At 35.8% G+C, this 18779-nt stretch overlaps 1 protein-coding gene across 2 annotated transcripts; it reads left to right on the top strand.

The window, feature by feature from the left end:
- The first annotated feature begins 5367 nt into the window (after positions 1–5367).
- Positions 5368–18680, top strand: tgm1l4 (transglutaminase 1 like 4). 2 transcript variants are annotated; one of them, XM_082145568.1, is made up of 15 exons: positions 5368–5531; positions 6960–7166; positions 7203–7234; positions 7333–7518; positions 10528–10770; positions 10852–10970; positions 11871–11978; positions 12780–12957; positions 13308–13446; positions 14509–14701; positions 14818–14971; positions 15857–16141; positions 16673–16833; positions 18103–18239; positions 18386–18680. In XM_082145568.1, the coding sequence occupies exons 2-15, from the start codon at positions 6973–6975 to the stop codon at positions 18528–18530; spliced, it is 2274 nt and encodes a 757-aa protein (XP_082001694.1). In that variant the 5' UTR covers positions 5368–5531; positions 6960–6972; the 3' UTR covers positions 18531–18680. The 2 variants fall into 2 exon arrangements, with proteins under 2 accessions (XP_082001694.1, XP_082001693.1); XM_082145567.1 differs by having other exon boundaries at positions 6960–7234.
- Positions 18681–18779: the final 99 nt, after the last annotated feature.

The following is an 18779-nucleotide window of genomic DNA, read 5'->3' as shown; positions in this document are numbered from 1 at the left end:
TCATTATTTTTACCCATGGCCGTCTGGGCTCCGCAACTTTGATCGGCTCTCCAGGCGTTTCCTCGAGGATTTGGTCGTGGATAAATTGGGAGGTGTTGCTAGTCACATATAGGAACACATGGTAAGAAAAGCTATTGGTAAGAATTTTTTTGCAGATTGGCACAAAAAAAAAAAAGGCCTAACTTTCCCTAACTTTTATTTATAATATATTTATGATCAGATATGAGATATTTCAGACACAGCCTGGCGTCTGTACACTGTATAGGATGGTTTTAGGTTATTTTTGAAGCGTTCTCCTGCTACTGCTGATATAGACTGTGTCTGGTGAACGCTGCCCTCTGGTGGACATGAAGCTCCAGTCCCGACCCGACGGGCCCCTGAGGGCCGACTCTCCTCAGGACACCTTCAGCTTCATTAGTCTTCTCAAACCCGGAGATCTCAAACCCCATCAGCGGCTTTAAACAAACTGAGGTGCAAAACTGAGTCAGAAGTTTTTAGAGATTGTTCCACTTGATTTAATTTTAAGCAATTTTACACTTTCTCCAGAGGTCGATGCGTGAATAAATAAGCATAAAACACAAATACTGGGTAAAAAAGTGGATTTCTAATTGTATTGAAATATTTTTACTGATATATTTTGAATGACATTACTAATCATCATCATCATCATCATAAAAATCCATTTACTCGTGTGTTTGAATGTTTTCAGCATCTCACTTTCTGTGGACTGAAATACATTTGCAATTAGACTGAAATATTTTTAATGATATTTTTTAATGACATTACAGAAAGAAAATGCAAAACATTTTTTTTAATTCCATCTTTGATTCATTTATTTATCTCAACACAAGCGTTTCTCATGTTTGCTTTACTGTCTGAAACACCTGTGTGTGTGTGTGTGTGTGTGTGTGTGTGTGAGAGAGAGAGAGAGAGAGAGTGTCTGATATCTGGAAGTGCTGATCCAGTGGTTTTACATCTTTTTACAGTATTATTTCAAAATATGGTGGGAAAAATCACCTCACACACACACACACACACACACACACACACACACACACACACACACACACACACACACACACACACAGACACAGACACACACAGACACAGACACACACAGACACACACAGACACACACAGACACACACACACACACACAGACACACACACACACACACACACACACACACACACACACACACACACCATGTGTCTCTCATCGTCTGCAGTCAAACACACAAACACACACACAAACACACTTTACCGTCAATCTGATTCTGTGAAGATGATGCTGATGGAATGATTCATTATCTGTCATGATGAAATAAAGGGTTTTTCCCTTCGTTGGAACTGAAGATTTTGTCATATATTGTGCAACATAATATCCGAACCCAATATCATCATATAATTTACAGTTATCAGGTGTGTGTGCTTTCATTGCTCATACAGTAGCAGCAGGTGAAACTATCAAAGCCCATTTCATCACTGCATGAAAAAGTGAAAAGATATTTGCAACCTTTTATTACACAAATCTATTGCGCAATTCTGGCTTTTTTTTTTTCTTACATCTCACAATAATTTTTTTCTCGCAATTCTGATTTTTTATTTCCTCTGAGTTCTCATGCATGTTTGGTGGATGAAAGGCTCTGTATGATCACGAAGTGTAGAAATTATATCCTAAAAACTGAATTCTGGCTTCTCTTTTTCTCCAAACGGTTCATTTATATTTCAAGATTTCGAGACTGGCGACATAGAAGTTCAAAATCAGAATCGTGTGATTAAAAAGTTGCAGTTAATACCACAACTATTCATTTTTTTATAATTTTTTTTATACATTTTCTTATTCTGTGGTGGAAATAAGCTTCCATAAAAATGTTTCTAGAATTCTGGTGTTCTTTATGCCACAAATGTTCTATAGAAGGAGAAACGTCTTAAACGATTGCATAATGCTTTCATGTTTAACTTTATTTCAATGTTTCCAGTGATGAAGTTTGTTTACAAGCTTCTTAATTCATAATGTTTAATTCAAATAAAAAAATGAATTCCAACTAAATGAATGAATTAAAACTAAATCCATAAAATGCTGGCATGATGACGGAACGCCTGAAGGTTCTGGAGCGTCTGACGGAACGCCTGAAGGTTCTGGAGCGTCTGACGGAACCCCTGAAGGTTCTGGAGCGTCTGACGGAACCCCTGAAGGTTCTGGAGCGTCTGACGGAACGCCTGAAGGTTCTGGAGCGTCTGACGGAACGCCTGAAGGTTCCGTATAGAACCTTTCCTTCAGAACTCATGACATCTTTCAGTTCATGACATGTTTCTGACTTTAGTCCGTTTTCTTGTTTAATCCGCTCAGGTGTGTGTGTGTGTGTGTGTGTGTGTGTGTGTGTGTGTGTGTGTGTGTGACGTCCAGAAGAAATGTAATTGCTGATTCAAGGAAGTTTAATTGAATAATTAAGCGTTTTTAAAGTTCCTGTAATGACTCATGGAAACACCCCTGCATCTTTCATCGGTCTGTCATGTAATTATCCTCATTCTAATGAAACATATGTGTGGCTTTTAATCGTTTTGGGATGTGGTTTTATTTTTAATCATCAGACAGAAACGGTTAATTTGGACCTTTTAGTTTCACTCCGCCTTTAATATCAGCAAATTTCACATTATGACCCAAATCTTTCACTTGCTTTTATTTTTTACATTTTAATTTACTATAAATGTGTATTTTATATTATAATTTACTATTTGTATTATTATACTTGTATTTATTTAACATACACTTATTCAATGTATTGTGCTTTATAAATGAAAAGTGCTTTATAAATATTTTTTTTAATTAATTATAAATGTATTTACTTGTATAATTGAGTCTATAATCGTTTATTATTATTATTATACTTGTATTTATCTAGCAGTCACTTTTATTAAATGCGCAGTAAACTTTTTATTTAGTTTTCAAATAAGAAAATAGTATTTTTGCTCATTTAGTAAAATTTATTATAAATGTATTTATTTATTTTATAATTATTACGAGTCTATACGACGACTACTACTACTAATTAATAAAAATAATAATAATAAACTTGTATTTATTTAGTGGACACTTATTAAATGTAAATGAAAGAGCTTTATCAATTAATTTAATTTAAATAAAATAAAATGTGTACATTTTAATTTATTATAAATGTAGTTTTTATTATTATAAGCATATATTAATTCATTATTATTATTATACTTGTATTTATTGAACAGACACTCATTAAATATATTGTGCTTTATAAATGAAAAGTGCTTTATAAATATTTTTTTTAATTAATTATAATTATTTTTATAATTATGAGTCTATAATAATTCATAAAATTTTTTATTATATTTGTATTTACTTAGCAGACACGTTTATTAAACATAAATAAAAAGTGCTTTATTTTTTACAATCTTTACAATTATTATGTCTATAATAATAAAAATAACCATTCAAATTTAATTTAGCAGATGCTTTTATAAATTTTTTTATCCATTTATTAATCGATAAAGTACAGTTTTGATCTACATCCCACCTAAAGTCTCTAAAAGTCCTACATATTTACAAAATCTTATTTTGCATTTAATAATTCTGGAGAAACTTTTGCTCAATAACGATCATGTGAAGCCGAATATCTGCGCTCTGGAAGAAGGTGAAACACACAAAATATCCCCAAAATATCCCCAAAACATGGGGATATTTTGGGGATATTTAATTTAATTTTATCAATCAATAAATTCCTCTTGAAACAAACTTTGTTGTATTATTTTAATTTAATACTGTGAAGCTGCTTTGATGCAATCTGTATTGTGAAAAGCGCTATACAAATAAACTTGACTTGACTTGACTTGACACACTTTTAATCCGCAGGAATCTCTGGTGGAACTGGTGTTATAAGTGAACCAGACGTGTTTAATAAACGTGTGTGTGTGTGTGTGTGTGTGTGTGTGTGTGTGTGTGTGTGTGTGTGTGTGTGTGTGTGTGTGTGTGTGTGTGTGTGTGTGTGTGTGTGTGTGTGTGTGTGTGTGTGTGTGTGTGACCTTCACACTCTTATTATTCCAGACCGACGACAATAATCACATTCTTCTGAACATTACAGGACACACACCTCTCTACTCGTTCTTCATCTAATCCCATCCCTCTCTCCCTCCCTTTCACTCACACACTCGAACCGGTTCCTCCTCTTCTGTGTCAGCGTATGGAAGACATGAGAGGGCTTTATGGAAACATGTTTCATTAATATGAATATACAGGAGTGAGTGTGTTTGTGATCTGGGTGTGAAGGTTCAAAAGTTTAGATCTGCACACTATAGATATAGAAGAAAACCTTTTCATTTGCACATAAAGTGTAAATGTTTCACGTTCAGAACATCCAGCATTACTGGTCTTCAGCTTGTCGTCCGCATACCTGTAGTTCAGTCTGTCCTGTGGCTTTCTGCACAACCATGAAGAATGCAGAAGGAAGTGAAACTGGGACACACCTTGTATTTTTGTAGTTTAGTTTGGTTCAAAACTGGGGACCGTATGCGCAGGATGTGTGTGTCCATTATAAACTGCAGATTGTTGGTGAATGTTTTGAGCGTGCCACAGTTTTTATACTTTATGAAACGTTTCAAAACAAATTTTGCAACATGTACGTCCAAACTTTCCCCTGTCAGTGTGTGTGTGTGTGTGAAGCGTGTGCTTGATGACTCGAGATCAAAATCTAATGCATGTGGAATTTAAATAATAAATAATTTAATAAATAATGCATGTATTGATTTATTTTTTTGTTGTTCTATATTGTATTTATTTATTTATTATAATAATGTTTATTGATTTTATTTAATGTTTATTTAAATAAGTGCCATATAATTTTAATACATTTTATTTATTTGAATTTAATTTATTTATTTGAATTTGTCTTTATTTTATTTAGTGTTTAGTTTATTTATTTTTACCTCTATTTATTAGAATTGTATTTATTTTATTTTATTTACTAATTTATCATTTATTAATCTGAATTTTATTGATTAGAGTTGTATTTATTTATCTTATTTAATACTTCTTTATATTTTATGTATTTATTTTAATTTATTAAATTATTTTAATATTTATTTTAATTTTATTCCTTTATTAGAATCATATTTACTTATTAAAAATGTATTTAATTTATTGGTATTTAATTTATTTTAATTTGTATTAAGCTTTCAGAAGTCAATAATAGTAATAATATTAATAAATAATAATAATTCAACTTTAGCAGACACTTATATTCATGTTTAATTTGAATTGCTTAATGATTTGCCTTGATTCACAGATTTTAAGGCGCTGATCCGTGATTCACGATGATTTGATTTTCCGGGAATATTTCCTGTTCATTAAGAGGAGGAAGAGATACTTATGTCATCTGTGACTGTAAGTGTCATGAAGAAGGAGGAGTGGCGACTCGCTTAAATAAGAGCCCAACATTCCCTGAGTTCATCAACACACACACACACACACACACTCAGCAGCCGCTCCGTCAGAGACACAGGTAACACTCTTCCATCAATACTGCATCTCTACAACACTTTATGATGATACACATTATGCTTAATAGAATTGAAAATATATGTGGCACCAGTATTGCATTCAATTATATGTTCATGTTGCCGTTTAAAGTTGTTTTTGTTTTTGTTTTTGTTTGGGCATTTATAACATGCTTTATAACTTTAAAACAGGATCATTTCGAAATATCATTCAACTTTGATTCATATATTTTCATATATGCATTATACTTAAATATGCACTAATTTGAGACCTAGGCCTAATTATTATTTAAGAATGCAAGTTATTGTAAAACATGTTTTTGCACGATCAGTGGCATTGCTTTACACATGATGTTGATGTCATGATGTTTAATGGGTTGTTATGCAGGTGTGTGTGTGTGTGAGTGTAAGTGGCGTCTTTGTTGTGAGTCTTTAGTGAAGAACTATGATAATGACTGGACGTTTAGTGTGGGAGGAGACGCTGTCAGACGAGCCAGAAACTCTGGATAATAGTTTTATAATCGCTCATTAAAATAGTCACTGTCGTCATTAATCCCTGGATCAGTTTAACAGAGAAACGTGACATCAAGATATTGGTCAGTAGGCTGTGCCATGTTTCAATGAAAACAAAATATTGATCTGTTTTAGTAATTTAACAGTGTTACACACACACACACACACACACACACACACACACACACACACACACACACTTTTAAATAGTGATGAAGACTCAAAATATTTATATTGTCAACTAAATTAAATTTAAACGGCATTTAAACAGAAGCGTTTGGATCAATAATAATGTTTGATTTATATTGTAAGACATTCAGATCCATAACAGAGAACGCATCATGTCGACAGAAGACACACACACACACAGAAAACATTTTTAAAATCTCGATGAACATTAATTAAATTAAATGAAGTACATCCAAACTTGTCTCTGTTAGTGTATGTGACGTTACTGTTTGATGATTCAAGATCAAAATAATGTAAATCTGGAATTAAATAGAAAGATGTGTATTAATAATTATTTATACATGTATACATGTGTATAAATATTATTACATAATTTAGTACATTTATTTCATATGTTTATATTTTATTTATGTATTAGAATTGTATTTATTTTATTTAATGTTTATTTATATTTTATTTAACTTTTATTTGATTTTATATATATATATACTGTATATTTTATATTGTATTTATTTATTTCATTTTTATATTTGTTCATGAATTTCTTTATATATATATATATATAATTAATTTATTTGATTATTTGTTCATGAATTAATTTATTTATTTGTTTATGTATTTATTAGAATTGTATTTATTTATTAATTGTTTTAATATTTATTTGTTTGTTTGTTTATTTATCTATGAAAATGTATTTAACATATTTAGGGGTTTTTCTCTTGATTTTTCAGCCTACCTGTAGAAATGTCGAGCTCAGTGCCCAACACTACCAGAGGTCCCAGCACACGTGCCAATGTGCCTACGACCACACCAACATCTGGACCTGCGTCATCCACACCAACATCTGGACCTGCGTCATCCACACCAACATCTGGACCTGCGTCATCCACACCAACATCTGGACCTGCGTCATCCACACCAACATCTGGACCTGCATCATCCACACCAACATCTGGACCTGCGTCGTCTGCGGCTGCGGCTGCGGCTGCTAGACCTGCTGATTCAGGTGAGGAGGAGGAGGAGGAGGAGGAGGAGGAGGATGAGTACCTCAGTTACTCCTGTGATCTGACTGGATCTGTTCATCTAACGCTCTCTGTTCCTCAGACACGCTTCTGACGGTGCGCTCCGTGGACCTCCTGAAGTCCAGAGATGGGCCGAACCGACGCGAGCATCACACAGACTCTTACGTCAGCAACAACCTGATCGTCCGCAGAGGACAGACCTTCCAGATGTGGATCGAGCTCTCCAGACCCTTCAACCGCAGATCAGACAACCTGCAACTGCAGCTGAGTGAGTGTCACACACACACACACACACACACACACACACACACACACACACACACACACACACACACACACACACGCAGATCAGACAACCTGCAACTGCAGCTGAGTGAGTGACACACACACACACACACACACACACACACACACACACACACACACGCACACGCACAGATCAGACAACCTGCAACTGCAGCTGAGTGAGTGTCACACACACACACACACACACACACACACACACACACACACACACACACACACACACGCAGATCAGACAACCTGCAACTGCAGCTGAGTGAGTGTGTTTTAAGTAAAAACTTTAAAAATGTAGTGTTCATCAGAGGGGTCAAATACCTTAGGACTTTTGTCACTTGAACCACGAATACACACACACACACACACACACACACACACACACACAAATATATAATTTAATGGATTCGAGGAGTTTTGTGGTTGAAATTTAAAAAAGTAACACATCCTTCCCTCTCGAGTCAACAAAAAAAAAGTATAATATAAAGTATAATTTTAGGGCTTCGGCTCATTTTGACCCGCGAGGGAAAGATGTGTAACAGAGTGTGAGAGAAGGATAAACCTGTTTGACAACAGTCATTCTTTTTTAATTCCATCTCACCGTTAAATATCTGTGCTTATCCTAATCTGACACATGCTAAAGACACACACATCTCTTCAGATAACACACTCACGCCCGGACTTGTCTGGATTCCCTCTTACTGTTTGTTTTGAGTTTCAGTTCATGTTTTCTCCATTACTGTAATACATCCGTCTCATTCACAGTGAATACACCTCTGACTTTACATAATCGAATCAAAAGAGGTGTTGAACAACAATTATCTAGAATCAGAAACACCATTAAAACCAGTAACAGAAGAATCAGCATCAGGAAAAGAATCCCAATCAATATATGAGTATGATGGAAATCCGAGTTAAATCAGAATCAGTAAATATTAGATGTCAGAATCCGATAATTCGCTGCATTTAAAGGAACACACCGACTTTTTGGGACTTTAGCTTATTCACCGTATCCCCAGACTGGTATACAGTACATACTGGGAACTATATTCTCAGAAGGCGAAGCACTGTTACTTGGGTGGAGTGATTTGCTCGCAGCGCTTGAGAAGCCCCGTGGTGAGGAGCAGAGAGTTCGCTCAGAGTTGGAGTAAATCACTCCGCAGAAGTAGCAGTGCTTCGCCTTCTGAGAATATAGTTCCCAGTATGTATACGGTTAGAAGATGGCTGTGTCTCATGTGACCTTGTTATTCGTACACGCTGTGACTATACAAATCACAACATGTAAATAGGAAAATGTTGGCGTTATTTTGTCACTTATTGAGCGCAGTATGCTAGCTGGAGCCATTTACCTCCAGTCTTTGTGCTAAGCTAGGCTAGCGGTGGGTGCGTCAGACAGAGTTACGGCACGCACGGAGATGAGAAGGGTATGTGTGGACTTATCTAACTCTGGGGGATACAGGGAATAAGCTAAAGTCCCAAAAAGTCGGCGTGTTCCTTTAAATTTTATTTGTTGTATTTCGTGTGTGTAAAGTGTTTGTGTACTCAGCTGTCACTCATAAAACACACACATGCAGCGGCTACAGAAATCACAGCCGGAGTCTGATGCATTATCATTTATTGACTGATAATTAAGTGTGTAACAATGAGAGAAAGAAGCCTAGACATTCTGACAGTTAGTTCAGTTATCTTTCTCTTTATTCCGCTGACAGATGAATCTATTCATCACACTTATATCTGGATGCTAATGGATGTGAGTCATGAAGTGGTTGGTTTCGGGCCAGGACTAGTTATGATGTCATCTAATCCCTCTAATCCTGCAGCTTCTTTATTAATCAGTGCTGCTCACGAAACATTTATGATTGTTATTATCAGTGTTGAAAACAGCTGTGCTGCTGCTTCATATTTTTGTGGAAACCGTGATGCATTTAATTGTTCGGGATTCTCTGATGAACAGAAAGTTCTAAAAGAACAGCATTTATTTGAAATAGAATCTTTTGTAACATTATAAATGTCTTTACTGTCACTTTAATTCAATTTAATGAGTCCTTGCTGAATTAGTCACTGACGGATCAAAGCTTGACCGTTAAAGGGATAGTTCAGCCAAAAATTAAAATTGGCCCATGATTTACTCACTCTTAAGTCATCCAAAGTGTACATGACATTCTTCTTTCAGACGAATACAATCAGAGTTATATAAAAAAATGTCCTGGCTCTTCCAAGCTTTATAATGGCAGTGATCAGCTGTATGTTTTTTGTCCATCAAAGTGCATCTTTCCATGATAAAAGTGCATCTGTCCATCATTAAAGTGCTCCACACTGCTCTGGGGGGTTAATAAAGGCCTTCTGAAGTGAAGCGATGCGTTCGTGTAAGAAAAATATCCATATTTAAAACTTTATCGACTAAAATAACTAGTTTCCAGCAGACATCCGTATGCAAGTCGACTTGTGCCAAAAGATTAACAGTTGACCAGACACACAACGTAATGTTGAACGCGGAAGCGCAGAGGAAAGAGCAATGATGAATAGATTCACTTTTATGATGGATAGATTCACTTTTATGATGGATAGATGCACTTTAATGATGGATAGATACACTTTTATGATGGATAGATGCACTTTTATGATGGACAGATGCACTTTTATCATGGATAGATGCACTTTTATGATGGATAGATGCACTTTTATGATGGATAGATTCACTTTTATAGATTTCAAAACAGAAACAGCCATTCACTGCCATTATAAAGCTTGGAAGAGCCAAGACATTGTTTAATATAACTCAGATTGTATTCGTCTAAAAGAAGAATGTCATATACACCTACGATGACTTCAGGGTGAGTAAATCATGGGCTAATTTTAATTTTTGGGTGAACTATCCCTTTAATGCATCCTTGCTGAATAAATGCATTAGTCACTGACGGATCGAAGCTTGATCTTTAAGACACAATGTAACGCTTCCACGTCTCGTTCTCTTCTTCAGGTTCTGTCGTCACGACTGGGATCCGCATCTCTGTTCCGCTAGTCGACGTGCTGGAAGACAACGGCTGGGAGATGAAGATCGTGGAGCAGAAGGACAACCGTGTCCGTGTGTCGGTGAACACCCTGGCGAGCGCCTCCATCGGCCGCTACATGATCACCGTCGTGTCCTTCTCTCCGAAGGGGAAGCTGTTGTTCCCCTGCGCCCCGAACGACCTGTTCCTGCTCTTCAACCCCTGGTGTGAAGGTACGGGTCCCAACACACTCATTCTGGCTTCATTCACAGCACTGGAGTAACACCATTGTACCTACACCTGTCTTTCCTCAGATGATTCTGTGTATCTGAGTAACGAGGCGGAAAGAAAAGAGTATGTTCTCAACAGCATGGGCAGAATTTATTACGGAACCGAGCAGCAAATTGGAGCCAGAACATGGAATTATGCCCAGGTGTGAAACAATTCCATTATAGAGTGATTATTATTTTTTATTTATTTAATTATTTTTTTTTTGCCGTTACTACTATTATTATGGCTGTAATTATTATTATTATTATCATTATTATTACTTATATTATTGTTAATATTATAATATTTTTAATTGTTTTATCATTTTCCTTTATGATTATTATTTACATTGTTGCATTATTTACATTATTATTATTATTTACATTATTTACATTATTATTATTATTAGTAGTAGTAGTAGTAAAATTGCTATTATTATTATTATTATGATTATTATTATTATTATATTTTAAGTGATTTTTATTATTTTCCCATTGTTATTACTTGTATTGACATTATATTATTATTATTATCATTATTATTGTTTATTATTTACTGTTATCTATATTATTATTGTATTCTTATTCTTATTATTTCAACATTATTATTATTGCCTTTTTTTGCTATTATTAGCATTATTTACGTTATTATTAAAATTATTATTATTAGTATTTAAATATTATTATTACTATTTCTATGATTATCAGTATTACATTATTAAAAAAATATTATTATTGTATTAATTACATTATTATTAGTAGTATTTACATTATTATTATTATTATTACTATTGCTATGATTATTTCCATTAGTATTTATATTATTATTTCCATTACTATTATTGACATTATTATTCAGATTGTTATTGCTATTATTATGATCATTATTATGATTTTGTGGAGTCAAGTCAAGTCACCTTTATTTATATAGCACTTTTTTCAAGATTGTTTCAAGCAACTTTACAGAGAAAACAGGAAAATAATCAAAGTTTGTTTCGGCTCTACAGCAGATCTAGAAGAAAATATTATTATATGATTTTGTAGTGAAATGTGTGTTTCATCAGTTTGAGCAGGATGTCCTGGAAGCGTGTCTGTTCCTGATGGAGAGGGGTCGGGTCGCTATGACCGAATGGAGAGACCCGATGATCGTGTCCAGGATGATTTCTGCTCTGGTGAGTCTCATTCACAACACATGGACATCATGCATTCATAAACTGTCCAACCACTTCGGGGTGGGTTCGATTATTTTAATGTTTTTGAAACAAGTATTTTATTCTGACTAAGGCTGCATTTATTTGATTGAAATTACAGTAAAAATTATGAAATATTTTTCCAATTTAAAATAACTGTTTTCTATGTGAATATATCGTAAAGTTTAATTTATTCCTGTGATCAAAGCTGAATTTTCAGCATCATTACTCCAGTCTTCAGTGTCACATGATCCTTCAGAAATCATTCTAATATGATGATTTGATGCTCAAGAAACATTTATGATTATTATCAATGTTGAAAACAGTTGTGCTGATCAAATTTCTGTGGAAACAGTGATGCATTTTATTTTTCAGGATTCTTTGATGAATAGAATGCTCAAAAGAACAGCATTTAGTTGAAATAGAATCTTTTGTAACATTATAAATGTCTTTACTGTCACTTTTGATAAATTGAATGTGTCATTGCTGAATATAAGTATACTTTTATTTTTAAAAACACAGAAACGCTGAAGAACGCTGTTGATATTTGAAATCACCCAAACAAACACGCCCCTATCTTGTTAGCTCCGCCCCCAAATTCACAAACACTCAATCAAGCACAGGTACCTCCCCCCTCGTGAGAGGACACGCCCCCCTTACTGCTGATTGGCTACAAGTTTGTTCGACTTTCAACGGCGTTTCTCAGAAACCGCTTTAAGATGCCTGATTCCACAACTAAAAAGCCCCTGTTTTGAAAAGGTCTCCTCCTCTTCTCTGTGACAGGTGAACTCTAATGACGACCAAGGAGTGCTGATGGGTAATTGGTCGGACAGCTATGAAGGCGGGACGTCTCCCACCGCCTGGAGCGGGAGCGGAGACATTCTCAAACAGTATTACAAGAGTGGAGGAAAACCTGTGAAGTTCGCCCAGTGCTGGGTCTACGCTGGAGTCACCAACTCTGGTACGTTGTGTTTCTGTGGCATAAATCATTTGCATTTGATAATATGCAATTAATTAATGCATAAAAACATCTTCTAAAAGACTGAATGTAATTGTTCAATAGTCTGCCAAAACCTACGCTGTATGTGTATGCAAATCAGACGAGAATGATTGGCCAGCGTGTGATTGTTGTGATAACCGTCAGTCCTCAAGGGGTCAGTCCTCAAGGGGTCAGTCCTCAAGGGGGCGCTATAAATATAACTAACCTGGGAAAGTTTAAGAGAACTTCACCATTGTGTCGGCAGCTTGTACTCTGTTCATAAAGTGTATAACTGTGTTTGTAATGCGCTTCTCTTTCTGTTTCTCTCTCAGTGTTGAGATGTCTCGGTATCCCGACTCGTTGTGTGACCAACTTCAGCTCCGCCCACGACACCGATCTCTCCTTGACCACTGACATTTACATTGATGAAAAGCTGGAATTAATTAAAGACAAGACCAACGATTCTGTCTGGTATGATAAAAACCACCATCCATCAATCAATATCACATGTTCCTTTCATGATTGGCATTAATGTCATCAGTGTTATTTTATAATTACTGTATGTGTCATTTAATTTTTTTTTTTTTTTTAGGTTATGTTTTTAAGATTTTCTTAAATAGAAGTGATCATTTCTGACACTATCCACGAATATCAGACATTTTTTGCGTCCCATGACTTTTATTTTAAGCATTAGAAGCAAAAATGGCTTTTTTTCATATTATTTTGAGAAGTAATGGATATTTTACATGAACAATTATCTACTAAAACCTATTTCTAATATATAAACTATAGAATGAAAAATAGCTTGTTTTAAAATAAAATTTAGTTTTTATTTAAATTGAATAAAAAAAAGTTTAATTTCATATATATTGCATTTATATTGTTGTTTATTTAGTGTTTATCAATATAAAATCAGGGGTTTTGAACTGTATTTAGAGCTTTCCCAAAGAAATCAAATTAGTATTTTACTTTAAAAGTAATAGATATATTATATGAACAAGTATCTAATATAAAACTTAGATTTAATGTTTAACCCTTTAGAATTAAAAATAGCTAGTTGTGATTTATGGGAAATTAATTCAGTTTCCATTTAATTTTAATGAAAAATATAATTTTTTTATATATATGTTTTGCATTTATTTAGTTGTTTATTTAGTTTATAAATATAAATGTAGGATTTTATACTGCATTTAGGGATGTCCAAAGTTTTCATAATGGTTAAATAAGATTATTAAACACAGAAAATAAAACAGAATTGAACAGAAAATAAAATATTTAGTTTGACCTCCCTGTGGCTGATGATCAATAGTATTCGAAGGTTAAGCCGACACTGACGAAAGCAAAGAGCCAAAACTTTTGTTAACTTTATCTCCTTTTTTTTTGTGTGTGTGTGACTTTTTTGCATTTTAAGCTGATATGACCACATGTGATGCATAAGAATGACTTAATTTTTACATTTTAGATTCAGGCCCTATTTCAAAATACAAAATTTGTGTGAATTGCCGACAGCCAATAAGCTCTGTTCCTGTGTAGGAACTTCCACGTGTGGAACGAGTCGTGGATGGCCCGCCCGGACCTCCCGGTGGGTTACGGTGGCTGGCAGGTGGTGGACGCGACCCCTCAGGAGCCCAGCCAGGGTTCGTACCGCTGCGGCCCCACGCCCGTCTCCGCCGTCCGCAACGGACAAGTCAACCTGAAATTCGACACGCCGTTCGTCTTTGCCGAGGTGAAGCCTTTGCCTTTTTTACCCTCATTTGCTGATCTGATGATTCATTTTGAGCATTGTATTCAATTTTATCTCTGAGTCAAAACACCCACTGAACTCGTTTCACTGTGTCTCAGGTGAACAGTGATAGGATCTACTGGCAGAAGAAACCCGATGGAAGTTTCAGTCAGGTCAGCGTGGAGAAGAACACCATCGGCCAGCGCATCAGTACCAAAGCTGTGGGATCAGAGGAGCGCATGGACATCACACACCTCTACAAATACCCAGAGGGTAACAAAACTAATGCATCTGTGAATGATCATGACTGAAAATCCTCACAGATATCATTTCTTTCTAAAAAGGAACATAGTTGTGAGGATACCGCCTTTTCTAGTATCTTTGATAGAAAAGGTAGATTTGAGATCGGACTGTAATGAACTAATTCTTTAGGATCAAGTTGCGTTTTATAAATGAGAGGTTTAATAACAGTCAGCCAGCTTAAAAGATTTTGCATACGTATCCTAATGACAATGAATAATTAATAATATTAAGACGAGGATCTATAACTTCGCGAAGCTTCTCTTTCAGTAGCTTAGCAGGTATAGGGTCTAACATACATGTTGTGGATTTAGATGATTTAGTTTAGACAATTCTTCAATCTCCTATAGTAAAGAATGAATGAAATTGTTCATCAGGGGGTTTATAACACAACGTCTGATGTGATACTGTCGTAGAGGGTTGCATGGTTGTAATTTCCTCATCTAGCAAGTAAAGAAATTCATAAAGTCATTACTGCTGTGCTGTTTGGAAACGTCTGAAGTTGAGGCTTTATTTCTTGTTAATTTAGCCACTGAATCAAATAAATACCTATGGTTCTGTTCGTTCTCTTCTAAGAGAGTCAAAAAGTAAGATCATCTAGCAGTTTTTAAGGCCTTTCTGTATGCAGTAACACTTTCCTTCCACGAAATGCGAGAAACCTCTAGTTCTGTTTTCTTCCAGCTGCGCTCAATTTTTTCCGGCTGCTTTCTTGAGGGCGCGAGTGTGCTCGTTATAACACAACGTTATACTATTTTCCTGAATCTTCTAGCATTTGGAACCGAGCTAATACTACAACTCTTAAATACAATGCAGCAACTCACACTCCTCATTCTCTCCCTTTATCTTCCTGCCTCTCAGGTTCGTCGGAGGAACGCATTGCTGTGGAAAGGGCCAGTCGCTTCGGCTCCAAGCCGACTCTGTACCCATTACCCACCGACAACGACGTGAGCATTGAGATCGTCATGGTCGGGGAAGGACCTCGTATCGGTGGAGACGCCAAACTCTCCATCGTCCTGAAGAACAAGAGCTCAAAGCAGCGCACGGCCAGTCTGCTGTATGAGGTGCTGGTCATGTACTACACTGGAGTGCTGAAAGCCACCGTGAAGAAGGAGCAGATTCCCGTCGACCTCAAACCGCTAGAGAGTGAGTGGAGTTTGACTTTTAAACTCCTTAAATTTAAGGGAAATTAATGCAACATTTAGCTAATCAAGATCCATAAATCTTAGGCCAATCGAAGTGATCAAGATGCTGTTCACGTACAGAAATATCTATTTAAAATTCCATTTGAAAGTAAGCATTATATGGTCTGAACTGAACCCCACTGAACCTTTTTGGGATGAATTTGAACACCGACTGCAAATCAGGCCTCATCATCAAGTGGTTTTTAACAAATGCAACGATTAACTCAGACATTCTGGGCCACAATTATGAGAAATTTTAGAGGAAAAAAAACTAAAAACTGCTAATAACAACATAACATTTGCATTAATTTTTGAGAGTGAAAAAATATAATGGCCCAAAATGCATTGTTTGCCTTATAAATGTTCAGTCCAATAATTACTGGAGTATGAGCACAAAAAATGTGAGGCATTTTATAAATATTTTAATTACTCTTCATAACAATGAGTTGTTTTATTGTTGTCATTAATGCCATGTTCCCTTGTCTCTCTTCAGCCAAGACTATTCCCTGGACTCTGCTGTATAAGGAGTACATGAATCATCTGGTGGATCAGGGCGCTCTGATGCTCACGGTCACCGGACGGGTCAATCAGACCAAACAGATTCTGGCCACACAGTTCAACTTCAGACTGCGCACACCAGACCTCATTATCACTGTAAGTCAATGAGACACTAGTCTTTATTTGTCACGTGTAACAAGCACAATATGTTTTTCTGTTTCGTGATGATACATTTTGGTTGCAGTTAGATTATGTTACTGTAAAGTATCATAATAGTAGTGCACTATATTCTGACTTGCACACTATATTCCACTTCTGAACTCATATAATGCTCAAGTGAGGAACATACTCAACATTTATTCTCTCTATCTTAGATCTCAAATCTCATTTTCTATTTTGCATATTCAAACTGCCACGTGTGTGTTCAAGTTACGTCACGTGAGAATCCATTTCGTATATTTGAACTGTACACAAGTGCGAATGAGATTTGAGAGTTGCAGTGGAGAGAATATAAACTTTGTTTATTGATGTTCAGTTAAAAACAGACTAAAAAGTTGTTTTATAGCAAAAATGATTTCCATGTTTTGTGTCCCTAATTTCTGTCTATTTATAAAAGAGTTTCAGCTTTGCTTTTACTTAAAGGATGATTCTGGTATTTAGCACTTTGAATCTCTTTTCTAGTTTGTTTTGGATGAACTAGAGTGGTGGACACAGAGATGTTGACGATGGGTCCTGTCTCGACTTTTTGACTCTTTTAGAATCGCCTTTGACCGCTTCAGAGTGGCTGGCAATGGACATGCACAAACATATCCTTAAAACAACCCTTAACGTTCGTTTTCAAAACTGTGCAACTCACCGAGTGGTTAGTGGTGTTCGTTGATGTTCCAAAACAAGTAGCGTAGCGAAATACAGTTTCTGTTGTGTTTTGGCATTTTGTAAAATCCCATTGATTTCTGTTGGAGGACTCACTGCTCGTAGATATTACTGCGCTTCAGACTCAAATATCGAGCGGAAGTTTATACGTGGTTGTGAGGTATCTGAAAAAAATAGTTCCACTATAGCAAATAACACGGATTGAAATCATACATTGCGCCGATATATTTGTTTTTAATCATCAACGAACACCACTAACCACTCGGTGAGTTGCACAGTTTTGAAAACGAACGTTAACTGTTGTTTTTAGGACATGTTTGTGCATGCCCCGTAGCCAGCCACTCTGAAGCGGTCAAAGGCGATTCTAAAGTCGAGACAGGACCCATCGTCAAAATTTCTGTGTCCACCGCTCTAGTTCATCCAAAACAAACCAGAAAAGAGACTCAAATTGCTAAATACCGGAATTATCCTTTAAATACAAACACTACAGGCAAAATTCAGTTCATCACAAAAATAATCTCTCCATCTGTTGATTGTGTTTGTATGTTTCAGCCTCTAGAGGGCGCTGTGGTGGGTAAAGAGTTGACGGTCAAGATCACGTTCCAGAACCCGCTGTCACAAGTGTTGAGGAACGTTTTGTTCCGTATAGAAGGATTGGGAATGCAGAGCGTCAGAAAGATCCCGTGTGGGTAAGTGTTTCACAGCAGTTTAATTTCAGCTGTGACGTGTTCATGCACTTTAGATTTGCTTCAAAACATAAATTGTACTGCATTAATAATATGATATTTAAAGAGTGAAGCTTCCAGAGAGTTGATATTGTCTTTGTGTCTGTCAGTGATGTGGAGAAGCTTGCGACGGTTACACTAATGGAGAAGTTTGTTCCCACCGTCTCCGGCTCTCAGAAGCTCCTGGCATCGATGGATTGCCGTCTGCTCACTCAGGTGCACGGATTTGCTGATATCGTGGTCAAAGCAAAGTGAAAAACATTGTCATTGTAAAGCCTTCTAATGCTTTCGCTTCTCTTGAAGAATATGTACTAGATTAAAGGGTCACCTGCATTGAATAATAATTCAGTATTTTCATTCACAATTAATGTAATTCAACAATAAAGATCCTCCATGTTTAAATTATATCCTGTCTGTGTGTTGTAATGTTTATGTGAGCAGATATTCATTGTTCTCCAATGAGTATTTGCATAACAATTAGAAAAAAAAATTGGTTTACAAGAC

This window comes from Leuciscus leuciscus, assembly GCF_965113295.1.
Source record: "Leuciscus leuciscus genome assembly, chromosome: 18".
NCBI lineage: Eukaryota > Metazoa > Chordata > Actinopteri > Cypriniformes > Leuciscidae > Leuciscus > Leuciscus leuciscus.
Note: the sequence above shows the minus strand (reverse complement) of the source record. Positions and strands in the feature narration are given on the sequence as shown.

Coding starts and splice junctions, on each gene's coding strand:
- tgm1l4 (XM_082145567.1), top strand. CDS start 6,973: ATGTCGAGCTCAGTGCCCAACACTACCAGAGGTCCCAGCACACGTGCC. Junction 7,519..10,527: donor CAACCTGCAACTGCAGCTGA/GTGAGTGTCACA, acceptor TCTCTTCTTCAG/GTTCTGTCGTCACGACTGGG. Junction 18,240..18,385: donor GTCAGAAAGATCCCGTGTGG/GTAAGTGTTTCA, acceptor TGTGTCTGTCAG/TGATGTGGAGAAGCTTGCGA.